This window comes from Lissotriton helveticus, chromosome 5_1 (genome assembly GCF_964261635.1).
Source record: "Lissotriton helveticus chromosome 5_1, aLisHel1.1, whole genome shotgun sequence".
NCBI classification, from domain to species: Eukaryota; Metazoa; Chordata; class Amphibia; order Caudata; family Salamandridae; genus Lissotriton; species Lissotriton helveticus.
The window spans coordinates 1,044,626,490-1,044,646,265 of record NC_136065.1 but is presented as its reverse complement, the minus strand read 5'-3'; the positions used below and the strand labels follow the sequence as shown (position 1 = coordinate 1,044,646,265).

The window sequence follows — 19,776 nt, the reverse complement described above, 5'->3', positions numbered from 1 at the left end:
GTGTAGGTGTGGTTGTGTGTGTGTGTGTGTGTGGTTGTTGTGTGGGTGTGGTTGTTGTGTGGGTGTGGTTGTTGTGTGGGTGTGGTTGTGTGTGTGTGTGGTTGTGTGTGTGGTTGTGGTTGTGTGTGTGGTTGTTGGTGTGGTTGTGGTTGTGTGTGTGGTTGTGGTTGTGTGTGTGGTTGTGTGTGTGTGTGGTTGTGTGTGTGTTTGGTTGTGTGTGTGGTTGTGTGGTTGTGGTTGTGCGTGTGGTTGTAGGTGTGGTTGTGTGTGTGGTTGTCTGTGGTTGTGTGGTGCTATAACACATTTGTTAGTCTGGCGTTAACCGGGGCAGAGATGCTACTTGTAAAGGCTAAGGAAAACAGAACAACAAATAGCACAAGGACTGCAGAACAATGTGTAACAACCCGAGTTGTTTGGAGACGTCTCTTTGGCCGCCCGGCTCACTGAGAACATCAAAGGGGCACCACACGAAAGTGATCGCGGGCGAAAGTGAAAGTGATCGCGGGTGCTTAATGAGCATGACGAGGTTTGCCATATGGCGCCTCTGCCCCTAAGCGCGCGCCCGCGCACATGTACTGAAGCTCTAGGCTGGCCATGGTAGCATTTTTTGAGCCCTCACTAAAAAGTCTCGCGAGACCAGCGCATGCGTTGGGTCAGGCGAGACCTAAAATACTACGAGCCTATAGTGCAAAGGCTGAAATGCCAGGGATTGCGGATAGAATCATGTGTCATAGCATACAAGCCCACAGATCTTATTCAGGAGAGAGTCTCCCGATATTTAAAGCCAAAATTAGCTTTAGTTTAGCTTACATTTCACCTAGTTCCCACTTTAATACAAGTCAGTGGGAAATATATCCTGTCAATTATTTAAAACTCCCTCTTTCTGTTGTACAAATGTTGGCATATGTGGCTATCATGCGAATTGGCAGACTTGTAAAATGCAAAATAAAATTTAGTTCCTGACGTTCTGCTTTTTTTCTTGTAAGGCAGCCATCGGTAACCATTCCAGTGATGATAAGGAAGATATAGCCTTTTAAAGGCAAACACACGCATCTCATTGCTAAAGAACTAACATTAACACTCCTTGGAAGAACAAACGGAAAGATAAAAAAGCATTGGCAAAGCCAATCGATCTCGCCTATGTGAAAGATATTGGTTTTGTCAATGTATTTTATTCATCTTGTACAGCAGCGCGGCTGCTGTGCACATTGACGGAAAGTCAGAAAAAATATAGTGTTATGACGTGGACACTGCAAAAAATGAGACAAAGGAGGAGAGTAAGTTTTGCCGACAATTGCTTATGAGACAGGGCAGAATTATCTAGCCAAGTCTGAAGAAATGTAAGCACTTGCAGTGGTGTAAGGATAGCCCAGCAGCTCCCAAGGATTGGGTCCGGAGTGTGGGGGGCCCCTCCATTACTTTGTAGAAGGGCTCCTCTCAAGTTTTGTCACACCAGGATTGGGAGACAAAGAATTCAGTAAGCTGTGAAAGACCAGACACTCATTAACGACCCATGAAAGCCACCACATCATGAGATGGAATGAATCCTGCAACAATAGAGGGTGAAAGACCCCCCGTCTGGTTTGTAAGAAGCACCGGGTAGGATGGAAATTTGACTGGAAAGTTGCACAAAAGATCCATCAGAATCGGGTACCAGGACTGAGCTCTCCAGAGAGGGGTCAAAAGGACCAGGTGCTCTCTCTGAGAGCTCACCTGAAATGCTACTCGAGGAGTCATCAGAAAAAGGGGAAAGGCGTACCTTAGGCCTGACCCCAATCCTGCAAGCATCAGTTGCTAAGGCCAGAGGATCCGGCCTCCAACTGAAAAACCGAGTAAGTTGACTGTTGAGCCAAGGAGCAAATAGATTGATATGACATGGGCCCAACAGTCTTTGAAGCCACAGAAAAAGAGGAGAATGAAGCCTCCAGTTGCTGGCATCTCTCAAGACCCTAAAGTTCCAATTGACGATTGCATTGGATTGACCAGTCAGGTGCTCCTTGATTACTGAGATCTTCCACTACTGGCAAAGATGGCAAAACCTTTTGACAATCTCTGAAAACATGTGGGTGCCCCCCTCCCAGTTTGTTGACTAATGGACAGCTGACACATTGTCCATCTGCAAGCGGATGCAACAAGATGAATTTCGCGGAGGAAAGTGCTCCGATGGCAAAAGACCCAGCCAGCAGTTCCATACAGTTGATGTGCAGGTGAAGCTCCTCCTCAGACCAAACTACAGTCCATCTATGGAGACCGACCCACATCGGGCATCCCAGCCCTAATTGCTCGCTTCCCTATCAATGATGACATGTGGCTGGATGTGCCCTGCTGTTCCATGCCTCCTTGTGATGCAACCAGCATTTCATATCATGCCTGGTCTTCTAGGTCAGGGGAACCAGGTTCGAGCATGACAAACATCTCTGGAGAGGATGATTTTTCAGACATTGAAGGGCACAGTTGTGTACCAGACCCAGAGAAATGTCCTTGATTGAGGGGGCCAGGAGACCCACTATTTGCACAAGCTGTCTCAATGAAACCACCATTATGGAGAGGAGATTGCTCAACTCTCATTTGACATCGTAGATCTTCTGGGCCAGCAACAATAATAGCGTTGTCATTTAATCTATCTGGACACCGAGGAACTCCACAGAGTGTGTCTGGCAACTATGGGCTTGATACAGGATGTGGTGGGTTGTGGCATGTGAGCGACAGAGAGAGGTATGGAAAGGGAGTGCCATTGAATATTAGGCTGAGCATCTTGACTCAGTGTCAGTGACGGTTGGAGAAGATGCTGAGTGACCAGAAGCGTGGTAATGGTAGGCGAGTGGCAGCAGCTGAGAAGTGGAGGGGGGTTGAAGAAAGCAGCAATGGCAAAGCCAATAGGTCTACCATATGCAAGAGCTATTGGCTTTGTCAATATGTTTAAGCAATGTTGTACACCACAGTGGCTGCTGTTCAGAATGGCTAAAAGTTAATGGGGTAAAGGAGAGTGGCAGGGAATGAAGTGTCATAAAGTGGAGTGGAGTGGAGTGTTATGGAATGGCGTTGAGTGGCTTACAGTAGAGTTGAGTGGTGTGGAGAGGAGAGGAGAGGAGAGGAGAAAAGTGGAGTGCCATGGAGTAGCATACAGTGTTGTGGAATGAAGTGGAGGGAGTAGAGTGTCATAGAGTGGAAGGACATAGAGTTGAGTGGCGTAGAGTTGAGTGCATTGAGGGTGTTGCATAGAGTGCAGTAGAGTGTTGTAGAGTACAGTGGCATAGAGCAGAGTAGATTATCATAGAGTGGAGTGCAAAAGAGTGGAGTAAAGTGTCACCGAACAGAGTGGAGTGAAGTGGCTTGGAGTGGCACAGAGGGAGTTGTGTAGAGCGTCGTAGAGTGGAGTAGTGTTGTGGAATGGCATAGAGTGGATTAGAGTGTAGTAGAGTAGATTGTCAGTGGAGCAGAGCTTAATGGAGTAGAACATCATAGAGTGGAGTGTCGTGGGGTGGAGTGTCATGGAGTGTAGTGTGGTACAGTGGAGTGAAATTGCCTAGAGTGAAATGGCATAAAGTGTAGCAGAGCAGAGTAGATTGCCGTAGAGTGCAGTGGCGTAGAGTGCTGTGGCGTAGAGTGCTGTGGCGTAGAGTGAATTGGTTTTGATTAAAGTGGTGTAGAATACGTTGGTGTGGAAAGCAGTGTCATAGCGTAGCGTGAAGTGGCATAGAGTTGAGTGGTGCAGGGTAGAGTGCAGAGGTGTAGATTGGAGAGGCGTAGAGTACAATGGCGTAGTGAGCACTGGCATAGAGTACAGCTGCATACTAGAGTGTCAGAGTGCAGGGTCATAGACTACAGAGTACAGTGGGGCAGAGTAGAGTGGGGCAGAGAGCAGTAACAGAGTACAGTAGTGCAGAGTAGAACAGAGAGGCGTTGAGTGCAGTGACGTATAGTGTAGTGGTGTAGAGTGCAGTGGCGTGGAGTGCAGTGGCATATGTTTTAGAGTATAGTGTCATAAAGTGCAGTGGTGCATAGTAGTCGGCGTAGGTGCAGTGGTGTAGGTTGCATTGGTTTGAGTAAAGTGGTGTAGTGTGCATTGGCGTAGAGAGCAGTGGTCTAGAATACAGTGACATGGTATAAACTGCAGAGGCGTAGAGTGGGGCGCAGAGTAGAGTGCAATGGCGTAAAGTGGAGTAGAGTGGCATAGAGTGCAGTGGCATAGAGTAGATTGTTTCAGAGTAGATTGGTGCAGGGTACAGTGCAGTGGCATAGAGTACAGCGGTGTAGAGTAGAGTGGCACAACGTTGAATGCATTGGCGTTGATCCAGCGATCTAGGACTAATACATTTCTACAAACTGATGGAGCAAGAATTAGCACGTAAAGCGACTTGCTTGTATTCATGAATCTCGAATAACAGTATTAATAAGCAACCAACATGTTTGTCCTACTAAACTTTCCTTTTCCCCTACATACCGGATGTCCAAGAGAAGCTTGCTTATGTGTTTACTAATATTAATACGCTTGCATCTAAAATGGCCGCTGCTACGCGGGAATTTAGACAGTGCATGCGTCGGTCATACCCATGTGACGTGACGTATTCGTTGTCTTGGTGGGAAACTGTTCGCATCTGCGCATTAGAGCTCAGATGGCTGCTTTGTGTTCTCACATGCAGGAAGTTTGCACTGCTGCTTTTGCTAAGCTGTTCGTTCTGCTTAATCTTAATGCTACAGTTTATTATAAAGTAATGGGAATAGTGTAGAGATTCATGGTATACAGTGTATTAATTTATTCTGTGTTCTAAAACTGTTTCTTTTCCATTTTATGTTACACTTCGAAACATGGCCTATTATCCTCTGCTGCACTCCATCATGCTTGAAACTGCGTCTGCGCGAGATCCGCGAGTCTCCATAGCAGTGACCTTTGAAATCCAGCCAAGGAGCTGACTGACTGGGAAGATGCTCCTGAGAAACTGCCCTAATGAACTCTAGAGAAATACAATGTAATTGTAAATAGAGCATCCATTGTTAGAAGGAATGAAGACGCCATGAGAACCTAAAATTGATGGGCGTGAACATAAATTTGAATAGGAGATGGCAAAAGTCTAAAATTTAGGTGTTGTGATGACCTGTCCTCATCTTTTGTCCAATCGAAATTAGGGATTCTTACACTTGCAACATTGGGGGGTGGTACACTGACCTGGAAAATAGTATAACTAGCCTAGGTTTAGCTAGAGAAATTGTCCGACTTGTCCGAATAGCTGACCTGTCACTGACCCAACACACTCAATAGCTGATCGAGAACAGAGGTGCTGCGGAGCACTCTGTCAGAAGACTCTCTGACCCAATCGGGGTTCTGGGACCTGAAGTGCTGGCGAAGCACTTTGTTGGGGAAATCGATAACCCAATCGGGGTTTTGACTGATAGCTGCAGAGAGGGAGTAGCGCAGGCGTTGCAACTGAACTGCGGGTGCTAGTCTCAACTTTCAGTGGTCCGGTTCTGATCCAAATCTGGTTTTCCTGTCCTGATTCTGACCTGCACTTGCTGGCCTACTGGCGTTTGCAACTTCCGGGGTTTACTGTCCTTAACTGACCCGTGGCCAGGGTTGGTCTTCACACCGTTGTAGGTAAATATAAACCTGTGTGGGAAACAAATAGTATATTTGCGTCCTTTTCTTACCCTCCCCTTAATCTTACTGAAATTATAATTGCATATGTTCCTTTTTCTTTCCCCTTCCTTTATCATAAATGATAAATCGTAAATCTTGCCGTTATTAGCATGTTCCATTTTTTCCCCTACCTTATAGTTGGATGTTAAGTACTGTTCATGAATAAGTAGATGATCCTTTTCTTTACCCTCCCTTTAAGGAAAGCTGAAGTGGTTACTCTGAATCATTAGCGTGTTCCATTTTCTTACCTTCCCTATAGTTATATGGTAAACTCAGTTACGTCATTATAATTTGTGTTCCCTCTTCTTACCCACCCGCTTGAAAACGATTAAACTGTGACTTCTAGCATGTCCCTTATTTTTCCCGTCCTTTAGAAAATATCATTCCAAGTCTGATTTCTATACGTTCATTTCAGTATGTTCCTTGTTCTTACCTTCCCTTTAGACTTCTTAATGGTTGGCATAATATATCTTTTGCATAGTTATACGCTTTTCATGATTCTGATTATTGATAGCTTGCTTGCTGTGAACCTTTGGCTTATGACTTTTGATGAAGATTAGATAAAGGTTTTCAAAACTTCTCAAGTCTGTGGTTATTATATGAGTGCATATTATTGTATTGCTACCATACCCATTATGCTATACTCCCTGATCCCACAGGTCCACAGATACCAGTGACCAGGAGTTTCAGTCGAGGGTATAGGACCTAGGAAGTACAATATCTGATAGCCAGTGCCCAGGTTACCTGATCTGAGCGATTTTTATTAAATTTGTATATGGGCCTAGGTGAGTGTTTTGGTAAAGTTATAGACGGGTGACCTGCGCGCTCTATCAGTATATTTTTTGGTAGCAGAGGCATGGTTAGGGATTAGTTAAGATAGTTAGGTAGGTAAATTGCTGCTAAATGAAAGTATTGATCGATCAAATGTAAAATGTTTATTCAAATATGAAATGTTCTGAAATGTTCTGGAAATTGTATTGATTTGTATGTATTAACCAAACCCGTTTGTGACTGTTATATGTTTGTCTGGAATCCCTGGGGGCAGACTAGCGTGTGGTGAAGGGAAGCCACATCGCAGTGAGGTCAGTGGCTCGAGGAAGTTAGTGCATGGTTAGGCAGGACCGGAAGCACTATTTAGGGTTTTCTGTATGAATGTATGAATAAAGGATAGCAAAGAGTTCGCTGGCAAAACTTCTATTGTGATCACTGTTCCCAGGAACGTGCGCGGTCGCGCGCGCGCGCTCTTCCCTACCCGTGAGTGCGTAGTCCCATGTGTGGAGCACGCACAGAGGGCACATCCCGCGAGAGTATTCGCACCGCCGCCGCGAAAAAACGGGCATTTCCTGATTGTGGAGGACGGCGGCGGAAGTGACCACTTTGGAGTGATTGAATACTCGGGAGCAGAGGTAAGTGTTGTAATGTGGCCACTTGCTGGCCTTTTGTTTTTGCTGGGTTCGCTTTTGTTTTGCCGCCCTGTAGTGCCCGCACTGTTGGTTTTATATTCTTTTATATGTAAAGCGAGGCTGCGGGCAGATTGAGTGCTTTTGTTAAACTATCCATGTTAATCGCAGCCCCATCACAAACTGCGATTAACATGGATGCTTTAACAAAAGCACTCAATCTGCCCGCAGCCTCGCTTTACTTACACAACAGATGGAAGAACCATTTCCGAAGATAGCACGCTTTTTCCCCCATTGGACTGCTATTTGTTTTTTAAACGCAACATTAGCTTACTGTGTGCTTCTATTGTAGCATGCATCTGCTTTATATTCTCCCGTTCTGTCAAATGGGCGACTTCCTGATTTTTCAGTGATTAGACTCGGACTGCTGCGTTTTATTGAGCCGGCGTCCGGGCTTGAGTCTGCTGGGAGTTCCTGGTGACCCCTTGAACGGGGTATTTGCTGTTGCAGTTAAAACCATTTACAGCAATGGCAGCTTTGGCGATGAAGCGTGAAAACCCTCAGTTCATCAGTGAAGCTGCAGTGCGAGGCAATGCTGCAGTTGTGGACTATTGTGGGACATCTGTATCTGCCTTGTCGGGGGCTACAGCAGGAATTCTGGGTCTGACTGGCCTGTACGGCTTGGTCTTTTATTTCCTGGTTTCGTTTCCTCCTATCTCTACTTTTGGTGCTAAAATCTGGCCGGCGGTGGAACAAGTATTTCAAATCCCGAAGACCGCTCTTCACCGGAGGGCTTGTTGGAGGCCTATTCACTTATGTCCTTTTCTGGACTTTCTTGTATGGTATGGTGCATGTCTATTAAAGCGATAAATCCTCTGAAATGTTTTTAATGAAATTTGAGGACTATTACTCAATTCATTTAATCGACAGACCAATACACCTTATTAACTTCTGATGCAGTTCTGTTCCTCTAATTAAATCAAATCTTACACAACAATGCAGTAAGTTTAAAAACACCTCTTGTGGGCTTTTCAGGGAAATCTGCCCGGTTTGCAGACTTGCTGCATTACTTTGTAAGTAAAGCGAGACTGCGGGCAGATTGTTTTCTTTTATTTAGATATCCATGTTAATCGCAGCTCGTGAAGGGGCTGCGATTAACATGGATACTTTAACAAAAGCACACAATCTGCCCACAGCCTCGCGTTACTAACAAAATAATACAGCAAGTCTGCAAACCAGGCAGATTACCCTAAAAAGCCCACAAGCGGTGTTTTTAAACTTGCTGCATTATTATGGTAGTAAAGCGAGGCTGTCGGCAGACTGTGTTCATTTATTTAAATATCCCAGTTAATCGCAGCCCCTTTCAGAAATTTGCAGTTAACTAATTTGAAAAGAAACGGTAATTATCGTTTATTTGCCAAATACTGCAATTATTAGAGAATTTGTGCTGAAGAAATTTAGAGAAAACCTGCGAAGATTTGTAAATGTTTAGTGGGTGGTGCAGGCTGCCCTGGGTGCTGCAGAGCAGGCTGCCATGGACACAGATGAAATTTACAGGCCTCCAGGGTGGTTTGGCTGGCTGCCTTGGCACAGCGATAAGTTGCCTAGCAGGTTACTACCTTAATTAAAAAATTTGACATAAGGAAAGCATATTCTGTGGGCTCATATTTTAGTCGGAATATTGCAAATGAAACGCATCAGCCTGCCAGCAACTTCACATTACACACAAGTATCTGAGATTGAGCAGCATCGACAAAAATAAAAAAACTATTCTAGCCAATACTGCCCAGCACCGGGAAAAATAATAATGAAGAGCCTTCCCCAGTGTGCTGTTTGTGCATGCATGTATCATGACTAAGTGGCCATTTTATCTTTTGAGGCAAGTGTGATCATGTATGCTCTCACCAGTCATCACAAGTGCAACATTATACATCACGTTGTGACAGTCATTTTGTCTTTTTTTCTTCTTTAATTTACATTCAAGATGTTGATGCCCACCTTAGAGCGGCATGTTAAAAAAAAGTGCACAGGAGCACATTGGTGACAGCCGGGGCATTCAGCTATGTAAGAGCCTGTGGTAGAGCGAAAGGCTGTACTGTTTGCAGAGCTCTGTTCTCCATCGCCAGTGGCGCACACACTTTATATATCCTACATGTTAAGCTTGGTATGTGGCTTTCTAGGTTTTTCTCTAATCTTCTATTAAGGGCATCAGAGTGTGCTGCCTTATGGTCCCAAAGGCATCATAAAGATTGTGTTTCCAACAGCAAATCATAGCAGCGCTCCCCTAATCTCATTCCCGCATGGCTCCAGGCTGCATTAAATAAATGTAAAATTACAATGAAGGCCCCACTGCTAATTGCTGGGGAGTGACTGGTGCAGCTGGCAGGTCTGTACTTTGAAGAGGCGGGCAGCCAGGGCAGCCCACCGAAGTAAACCCGATTTGCGGTGGCTCTCATCACAGCCTTGAGGCCTCACAAGTGAGTGAGACTGACCGTGCTTGCTGCCGAGTGGGTTAATATGAATTCGAGAAAAGCAGTTTGGAGATATTTTACTGCTTCCCATTCTCAAAAAGCTTTTACTTCTAATATTTATCTCTTTCCATCATTTCTTATTTTGCTCAGGAGAAAGTGTCACTCATAGTCCTTGAATGGCACTCATAATTACACTGACATTATGCAAATGGCGCACATAGGCAACCTGAAACCTTGGCCGCTATGGGAGAGCGGGACATGAAGCACAAGAAACGCTAAGCACAGCTGCCTGCAAAGCTACCAGCCAGCGCGTCCTTCACCTGGGCGCAGTTTTCGAGGCTGCCTTCTCAAAACAATGCAGCAAGTTTAAAAACCTGACTTGTGTGCTTTTTAGGGTAATCTGCCCGGTTTGCAGACTTGCTGTATTGTTGTGGTAGTAAAGCGGGGCTGCGGGCAGATTGTGTTATTTTATTTAAATATCCATGTTAATCGCAGCCCCTTCACAAGCTGTGATTAACACATTGGGGCACATATGGTGAAGGCAGAGAAAGTGGTCTACTGCCAGCTAACCAATTTCCTTAAGAGTGCCATCTTGGTACCACTAGCAGCAGAAACTCGAGCTAACCCAATTGACTTAATGGCTGGATGTTTTCCACTGAACCCATGGCAATGAATCTGGACAAAAGAAGTACAGGTCTATGAACAATTTTAAAATCCTCCCTAACATGTTGAAGAAAGGGAAAATATATTGGTTTAAATATGTTCAAGATATGGGGTTGGGCCATGTTATGGATACCAACACTGGCTGGCTGACTCTACAGTCTTGCCTGTACATTTGAGATGACTAAAGATCATATATATAACTCACACCTTTTCCAAGTTACTGCATGAACATTAGACAGCATAAATCAGAGTGGAGAGAGGCAATCATTGCTTACATGCAAATGTGTGTGAATGGGACACATATCTGTTAAAACATTGACATGGCAAAAGGTAAAGAAAACGCATGAGAGTGGCTGGATTGTGTGGGTAGGTGCTTATAAGTTTAGCCTAATGGGTGCTAATAATGAAGCACAGGGGTACGTGCTTATTTGCCTAAACTGGAATCCCAGGTAACTATTTGGTCGTTTTTCTTAATGGAGTATCTGGGCCAGTCCAATTCATTTTTTGTAACTCTTAGAGCCTTTGCTAACCATCTTGTCTTCAATTGCAGGTTTGCAGTCTATAGGGTATTTGGATTTGAATGGTCAGGCGTGAGTACCCACAAAGACAAGGTAATTCTGTGTATGTTCCACATTGGATTTTGGGGGTGCTGGGTAAATAGATTCACAATCTGGACCCCTTTTCTTTTGCAGGTTTGTGAGACCGTGCTACAAATACAGTTGTACAGGCAGACGGGAGTACAGGCAGAACAAACAGGTAATTGTTTGGTAGAGTTAAACTGTGGTGCATCTTGTGTTCTTGTGTATTGTAGTATAACAACATACCTTACCCATGTTTTCTTCTGTTGCAGGTTTCGCAGACTGTACCCCACACATTTGAACGGGAGTACGTGAGTACAAGCAGAGCAGGTAATTGTTTGGCAGTCTTAAACTGTGGAGCATCTTTTACATTGTAATATAACAACATACCTTACCCATGTTTTCTTCTGTTCTAGGATTCGCAGACAGTACCCCACACATTTGAACGGGGATACGTGAGTACAAGCAGAGCAGGTACTTGTTTGGTAGAGTTAAACTGTGGTGCATCTTGTGTTCTTGTGTGTTGTAGTATAACAACATACCTTACCCATGTTTTCTTCTGTTGCAGGTTTCGCAGACTGTACCCCACACATGTGAACGGGAGTACGTGAGTACAAGCAGAGCAGGTAATTGTTTGGTAGTCTTAAACTGTGGAGCATCTTTTACATTGTAATATAACAACATACCTTACCCATGTTTTCTTCTGTTCTAGGATTCGCAGACAGTACCCCACACATTTGAACGGGGATACGTGAGTACAAGCAGAGCAGGTACTTGTTTGGTAGAGTTAAACTGTGGTCCATCTTGTGCATTGTAATTTAACAACATACCTTACCCATGTTTTCTTCTGTTCTAGGTTTCGCAGACAGTACCCCACACCTTTGAACGGGCATACGTGAGCACAATCACAACAGGTAATTGTTTGGTAGAGTTCCTTTATGGTGCACATGGTATATTGCTGTATCACAAATTCGCAATGTGCTGTAACAATCTTTACTTCTATTGCAGGCTCTACGGACAGTGCATCCTTTAAGTTTGAAAGGGCAGGGCAGTGGACAGAAATCCAGGTAATTACACTCTACGTTTTGCCGGCAATGCCTCTGTATTATGTGACAGATTGCAATCATGAGCATCGGCATCAACTTTGGCTATGTTTCTTTATTTTGCAGGCTTTGTGGCATAGCAGGCTAAACCCAGTTATCACAAATATGTTCAAGCACAAAGCTGTACCTTCTGCAGAGTGTAAGGCTTCACCACAAAGGAAGAAATGCTGCCTTGTATTCAAGGAAGAGTGGATGAAAGAAATTGTGGAGGCTGAGACACAGAAATCACGAAGCAAGGTTCGCGTGCAACTTGGGGAACTATTTCAATACAGTCCAGACGTGGGCTTGATTTGCAAAGCATGTGCCGAAGCCAAGATTGTTGGGGACTTTTCTACAGGGAAGAAATGGAGTGATGGCTGGAAACTGGATTACCTGAAACGCCATCTAATTAGCAAAGTTCACGAGTCTGCCATGGTGATATTGAGAAACAGAACTGCTGCTGCCAGGTTTGGTTTTGGAGTGCGGGCAATGCTGACAGAAACTGCCACTGACAAAGCAAATAGAATGGAAGTAGTTGTACGACAAAGATCCCTGCCTGAGGAGATAAAGATTCTCATCAACAATGTGTTGCTGGCAGTGAAGATGAATACTCCAATGTTATCTGTACAAGACATCCATGACCACCTAGCTTTGTATGCGAAGATACCAGACAGCTGGAGGAGCAAGAACTATGCCTTTGAGTTCCTTGAGGCCATCAATAGCGTGATACACTGTGAAGGTATGGCAGAACTTCGTAACGCTTTGTATCACACATTGATAATTGATGAGAGCACAGATATTTCTGTTACAAAAATGCTCATCCTGTATTTCAAGTTCCGACCTGTAACCTCAACAGAGCACAAAACACTGTTTGGCGGCATAGTGAAGCTGACTAGTTGTAATGCTGAGGCTATCACTACTGCTGTGAAAGAATTCTACACTGCCAATGAACTGGACCTCATGAAAATGGTCATGCTCACATCCGATGGTGCGTCTGTGATGCTGGGTAAAAATAATGGTGTTGCTACTCGCCTTAAGCAATCCATTCCCCATCTAGTCGAGCAGTATTGTGTCGCTCACCGAGAAGATTTGGGAGTTGATGATGCCTGGAAGAGGGTTCCAATGATTAAAGAGATGGAGACATTGCTGAGGACTGTCTACACTGTGTTCTCCAGATCCTGCAAGGAAGTCCAAGCTGGATGAAATGGCATCAGTCACTGATTGTGAAGTGGTCTCTTTTCGACCATTGAATGAAGTCCGGTGGCTTTCAAGGCATTTTGCAGTTGGTGCACTAATTCGGAATTATGAGGCTGTTCTTAAGTACTTTGAGCATGAAAAAGTTGAAGAGAATGATCCAGTTGCTAAATATTGTTACAAAAAGCTATCTGACTCAAACTACCGTATTTCCCTTGCAGTACTTAATGACATTCTGAGTGAATTTGCATCTTTGTGCAAACTGTTCCAAAAAGGTTCTTTGACTACTGTTGAAGCTGTACAATATGCAAGAGCAGAGATTGGCCAAATTAAGGAACAATATTTTGGGGACACTGTCTTTTGGAGCAGCAATGTAAGAGATATGATTGTGTTGTACAAGGAAAGGCAAGAGTTTGACAGTGGACCTATTTTGTCCTTTGTTTCCCTTCTTTGTGAGCACATGCAAAAAAGGTTCCCTGAAGATGAACTGAAAGAATGGGCAAGTTTTGAAATACAGGCAATGGCAACACAATCACGTTTTGATTTTGGGACTGAGAATATACAAAGACTTGTTGAAAAGTATAAAAATGTCTTGGTCCTGGGTGATTGTGAAACACCAGAAGATGTTGTTCGGCAATACAGAGATTATAAATATGTGGTGGCAGAACATGTAAAGGGTGGGTTATTTACCACCTTTCAAGACCTGGTGAATTTCACTGTACGCAATGCTGCTCAGTATAGTGTTGTGTCTCAGCTTGTTGATGTCTGTGCAACATTTCAAGCATCTAGTGCAGATTGCGAACGAGGATTCAGCCTCATGAATACTATCAAGAGTAAATTGAGGAATAGACTAGAGCAGAAGCATTTGGATATGCTGATGAGGACAAAGGCCTACCTCCTGAATGGGAAAGTTGACCTTGGTAGAGTGTATCAGCACTGGAAAAATGGCAAGGATCGCCGTGAGAAGCAACCCTGTCACCCATCTAGTGATGCCACTTGACATGTCTGAACGGCTCTCTCCCACAGTCCATGTTTGCCTGGATGTCTAAGTTTTACAAACTATCTCTGGTGGGATAGCCCAACATTACTAAGCAGCTCTCACATCAAATTGTAAATATGTTATACAATTTTGTAACTTATTGTGTACATGTCATATTGTATAGGCTCTCAATGTTTCCCCACCCAATGAACAGTGCTCCAGTTAACAATATTTAGTAAAATCTAATGATGGTACCACCACTGGAGTCTTGTGCTTTTCTAAGCCTGAAGTGTACTTGGCTGTGTAACTAATTCATGTAATGGCATGTTTATCCAATTTGCAAATCGACCTTAAGACCCCTAACGTGGCACTGTATGTGTGAAAATGCACCATCTTTTCACTTTTTTAAGTTAATATTTAGAGTGATATTTGGCATGGCACACGCGTGTTGTCTGGTTCCTGGCGCACATAGCCATGGTTGCAGCGCACAGAGACCCTCCACTGCCGCACACAGAGGAAAAAAATTAGAGGGAACATTGATTGTGATATCACCTAGTAAGGGTCACACGGAAGGAGTAGCAGGTTACATTTTGTGAAATATATGTGGTATCCAAGCCATCCAGAGATTCAACCTGATCCAAGATACCAAGTGTTTGCTAGAGATAAGGCGATAAGAGGCAGACCTCGCATTATGTACGGAAGTAAGAGAAAAATGTCGATCGTAGACAGAGTAAAGAATTATTTAAAAAAAGACAAGCCCATTAAAACTAGAGAAGGAGTCATCATTCCACCACCTAACACTCCCGCACCATTCATGATGTTTGATAGAGGTTACCACTCTGTGGTAAATAAATAATTAATTACCGGTACTATTTTTCTATACATTAACCAAAACAGATAGCTCAATAAATAAGAGGCAGGATCCGTGGAATCTGAGTCAGAAATGGCTTTAATCGGATGGCTCGAGCCTAAAGACCAGGGTAAGGCATGCAATGGAAGGGAATGGCAGCTGCAACGTCTCATCAACATTACATAGTATATATAGTAAAATAGTACAATTGCATTACATACAGTAGGCGTAACAAGTGACAAACGTAAGATAAGAACACATGGGCGTACAAAGAAGGCGTGCACAGGGCGCGCACGTAGACATGTGATGAAAACGTCACAGAAGTGTCATAAATGGGTGGATACATGGAGGGGGCTACCTGGGCAGCTGGAACCTTTAACCTACTGGTGCGCGCAAACGGGCCATGACGTGTAACTAGGGAGAACTGGGGGCTCTGACTTCTGCACTAGAAGAGGAGACTAAAGTCTGGGATGTCAGGACGACATGTGCCTATAGCATATCTGGTATCTCGTGTTTGGAGTACATGTTGATAGAATCTAAATGTCATCAGGGCAAAGGCTACTTGACACTAAGGCTGGTGCATGCATATATTCCTACATGTATTGCGTGTGCTATGAATCTTCTATGAATATTAATTCAGTAATTCTCTTGCATGGAGACAGGAAGACTAGACTATAGCTGAAGATGTTTATGCGGATCGCTAGCTTAGGAATGTGAAGCCGGGGAGCTGGACTGATAACTAGAGGCATAACGTATTCTTGGCAGACAGGCAGGCAGGCCAGGCCGGGCACCGCGCTGCTTGGCAGAAAGTAAGCGAAGGGTCAGGGATGCGGGAGGGGCTGCATCGCTCCTCGGAGTACTTTCAGGAGACTGGAGCTTGAATCTGGTGTCCGGGCCCTTATGAGGCCCAGAAACGGGGACAATTCGATGAATTAACGTGCACAATGTAAAACGTTGGCAACATAGGCCTAATACTCGTTGCTTTCACGAGGACTGGAAACTGGCATACTAACGTTGGACACAACCATAATTGCATCTTTATTCGTCAAGGGGGAACATATGCATATCGATCATGCACATATAACATATAATGGGGAAACACGTAGGGACACATGACAAGGCAAAATTCAATTTTCCTCATTCCCTCCTTGTGCCCTACGTTTCCTTCAGGAAACATCAATATTCATGATACCATCTATCTGTTCATATAGCATCATTTGCTCGTCTCGAATCTTCTTGGAACGGGACTTAGGACTTGGGATACAAGAGGTAGCGCACAAGCCGCAAATCGCAGGGCCACATTGTAAACATAGGCAACAACTGAATATGACCATTACTACTATTCCTAGGAATGACAATACTTTCCATCCCCAGGCAGATATTATATTCCAGAGCCAACTGGACCATGTCCAGTTGCCTGGATTCTGGTGTAACTGATGGGCTATTTTATGAAGTCTGGTTATAGCTGAATAAACAGACGGTGCGTTATTAGAAATGAAAATGCAGCAACTAGATCCGATGACTCTACAAGCTCCGCCCCTATCGGCCAGTATGACGTCAAGGACGAGACGATTTTGGAGCACGACAAATCTCATAGCAGATTGTTCTTCAGTTAAGTTACCTAGAGCGGAAGTAGTCTCATTCACTACTGCTTCAAGGGTTCTGGTTAGCCTACGTATTAGCTTACTATTCTGGACAGGACCTATGAAGAAAAAGAAACCTTTATTGAAGTCTTGATACTGTTCTAATGCAGTTTCAGTTTGATCGACAATTGGGGACTCAGTCTCCCTTCTATGTCTAACGTGTATTAGATGTGTATTTCTGTGATAATCGGATGGGGCTAGAAAAACGGGTGGCAGTAGGAAGGCAATGTAACATGTTCCATCCCAATCTAGGGGCAGACGAACATATGCGGTCTGACCACACACAAAGTATGAATGACGTGAGGCTTTGAAATTAGATTTCCCACTGTCACTATACTCGACCACAGTAGTACAATCACTATGTCCTAGATGTACTGAACCATTCTTTCTGACACATAATTCGCCTTTCACTGGTAAGACTGTAATAGCAGGCAAGTCTGGAGTAGTCTCGGACTGAACATTCAAAACCATGAAATTCGAGGAGAAATTGCCTAGATCATATACTTCATGTTCTAGATCTAACCCTGTTCTATGGGAAAGACCTTCCTTGTCTGGGAAACATGTTCTATTCAGAAGGGACATATCGTTTGAGGATGACGTTAACGTGGACCATGCTCCACACGAACCATTGTGTGAAAACGAATAGGGAAAGAGTGGCAGAACTCCCTTCAGTGTCTGGAAAGGGGGGAGTCGACCACACACCCAACAATTAGTGGCATTGCTGGTCTGGTGTGAATAGTGTAACATTCGGATAAAAGTATTGTTGCGCATGGCAAGTCTGTAGGATAACTCGTGAGGAGGTAGTTCACTAAAGGTGTGCTCTACTGTATCATTAGAAGACAAATGTACATGTGAATCAATAGGAGGAAAATATATATGTAAAACATAACTTATGCCTGTAATCGTAAGACTCAGAAATAACATAATTAATAGAGTAACAATGCATCGACTTCGAAGATTTTTCCGATAACGTATTCTCTTAGAGTTTCGACTAACTCTCTCACTATGAGGGTCTATCTCATACATGTCAGGAACCTGTCTAACCGTTTCACCCGAGAGGGACTTAGACAATTAAACTGGCTGACTTACTAGACCTTAATTTTTCTTTATATTCCTGCTGTGGAGTTTTCTCTAACAGGGGACGTTTAGAGTCAGTATCTGGGCAGTCCTTGAAAAAAGTCTTTGGACGGAGTCCATGGAATCGTTTAACGTGGCTGGAGTGCAACCACCCCTTGCGGCCCTCCACTTTAATCGCAGTCCTTGTTGTCATCCGAACGAGCTTTGGTTCTTTCCAGCGGGGCTCCAGCGGGCTTGAACGATCGAAATTTCGGATCAACACTAAATCGCCTGGGACGACCTTGTGCGGTTTCACCTGGGTGTTGTCTGGAAAGGCAGCAGCGACCTGTGAACGACAAGAGAGTAGTGCAGACATCAAGGAAGCCAGGTAATCTGTCAGCATATTACTGTCAACATCAGTTATTTTACGGGGCATTGGTGTACCCCACATGTTCGGGGGGCGACCGAAAATAACCTCGAAAGGGGACAGACCTGAACGGGAGTGAGCGACCATTCTCATATAAAAAAGGGCGACTGGCAGAGCTACCATCCAATCTACGCCTTTTTCTGCGCAAACCTTGGCAATGCGGATTTTCAGGGTCTGATTATGTCTCTCGACGAGACCAGCTGCTTCGGGATGTCGTACACAGTGGAACTTCCACTGGTACCCTAACAGAAGGGATACTTGTTTCATGAGTTCGGATGAGAATGGCTGGCCGTTGTCTGAATACACGACCCTCGGTAAACCATAGCGGGGAAAATACTCACGAACCAACTGCCTGGCAGTGGTCGTGGCAGTGTAATCTGGGACTGGATATGCTTCTGTCCATCTGGACAAAGCGCATACAACTACGAGGACATACTTGAAACCTCGGCATCGATCCATCTGAATATAATCCATCTGGAGGACTTCAAAAGGGTGGTCAGGAGGATGGAATCCACCTTGTTCCACCGGGACACCTTTACCTGGATTGAACTGACAACATATCATGCAAGTACGTACTTTCTGTTTGGCTGCTGCTCGTAAATGCTTGTTAAACCAAATATTCTGGATGCTGTCTATCATGGCTTTCTCTCCTAAATGTGCTGGACTATGTGCGGTATTAATAATGACTTGAACCATAGAGTCGGGGAGAAACCATGTGGCTTTTCCCTTCGTCAACCATCCCTGATCTGTCTGGACCCCTCCTTGTTCAGACCATTTCTTGATTTCATCGGGAGTAGCATGTGACTGTATGTCTAGTACATCTCGTGTAGGGTCTTTAACTGTCATACAAGTAGTCTGTTCTGGAATATCTGTCTTGATCGTGTTAACTGGAATGTCTGGAGTCTGAGCTGTAAGCTTGGCTGTTCGATCTGCTAGATCGTTACCTTGGGAAATGGTATCAGTGGCTTTCGTATGTGCTTTGCACTTCATAATGGCAATGGCTTTCGGTAAATGTATTGCTTCTAACAGAGCTTGGATGAGGGGGCCATGCTGAATCTTGGCTCCATGAGAGGTCATGAAACCTCTTTCTTGCCAGAGTACTCCAAAGTCGTGTACGACTCCGAATGCATAACGTGAATCTGTGTATATGTTTACTTTCAGGTTCTTGGCTCGTATGCAGGCTTGGGTCAGAGCGACGAGCTCTGCTGCTTGAGCAGACAGGGTGTCAATACGATGTGTTTCTATAACTTCGGTTTCAGTAGTCACTGCATACGCGGCGACTAGTTCTCCTGTACTTGTTCTCATACATGAACCATCCACATAAAGTGTCAGGTCGGGATCAGGTAATGCAATGTCTGTCAAGTCTTGTCTTGGCTTTGTCATGATGTCAATAACTTCCACACAGTCATGTGTGGCAGGGTTTGGAACAGTCGAGGGTAACAGTGTAGCCGGATTTAAAATGTTGCAGCGTCTGATTTCTATGTGTGGCTGGAACAGTGTTAGTTCATAACCTGTCAATCGTGCAATTGTCAAGTGCTGAGTCTGTGTTCGGTTTAAAAGAACTTCCACGGAGTGTGGAACTTGTACTGTCAGGGAGTGTCCTAACACTATGGAATCACTTTGTCTGATAGCTAGAGCTGTGGCTGCAACTGACTTGAGGCACGCAGGCAGAGCCTGGGCTACTGGATCTAATGTGCTAGAAAAATAAGCACAAGGCATGTGTTGTCCTGCTTGATCTTGTGTGAGGACAGATAATGCTGTACCATCACGTTCAGTAACAAAAAGTGTAAAAGACTTA

At 44.4% G+C, this 19,776-nt stretch overlaps 1 protein-coding gene and 1 pseudogene across 1 annotated transcript in view; both read left to right on the top strand.

Annotated features, from left to right (window-relative positions):
• The first annotated feature begins 7,400 nt into the window (after positions 1 to 7,400).
• On the top strand, positions 7,401 to 7,897 carry LOC144753480 (ER membrane protein complex subunit 6-like; annotated as a pseudogene).
• Positions 7,898 to 10,559: 2,662 nt separating this feature from the next.
• Positions 10,560 to 19,776, top strand: part of LOC144752589 (uncharacterized) — a 52,882-nt gene continuing 43,665 nt past the window's right edge. The window contains exons 1-5 of the mRNA XM_078640471.1: positions 10,560 to 10,618; positions 10,720 to 10,780; positions 10,862 to 10,925; positions 11,756 to 11,814; positions 11,917 to 12,672. Of these exons, the coding sequence (XP_078496597.1) occupies positions 10,560 to 10,618; positions 10,720 to 10,780; positions 10,862 to 10,925; positions 11,756 to 11,814; positions 11,917 to 12,672 (999 nt within the window). The remainder of the gene's footprint in view (positions 10,619 to 10,719; positions 10,781 to 10,861; positions 10,926 to 11,755; positions 11,815 to 11,916; positions 12,673 to 19,776) is intronic.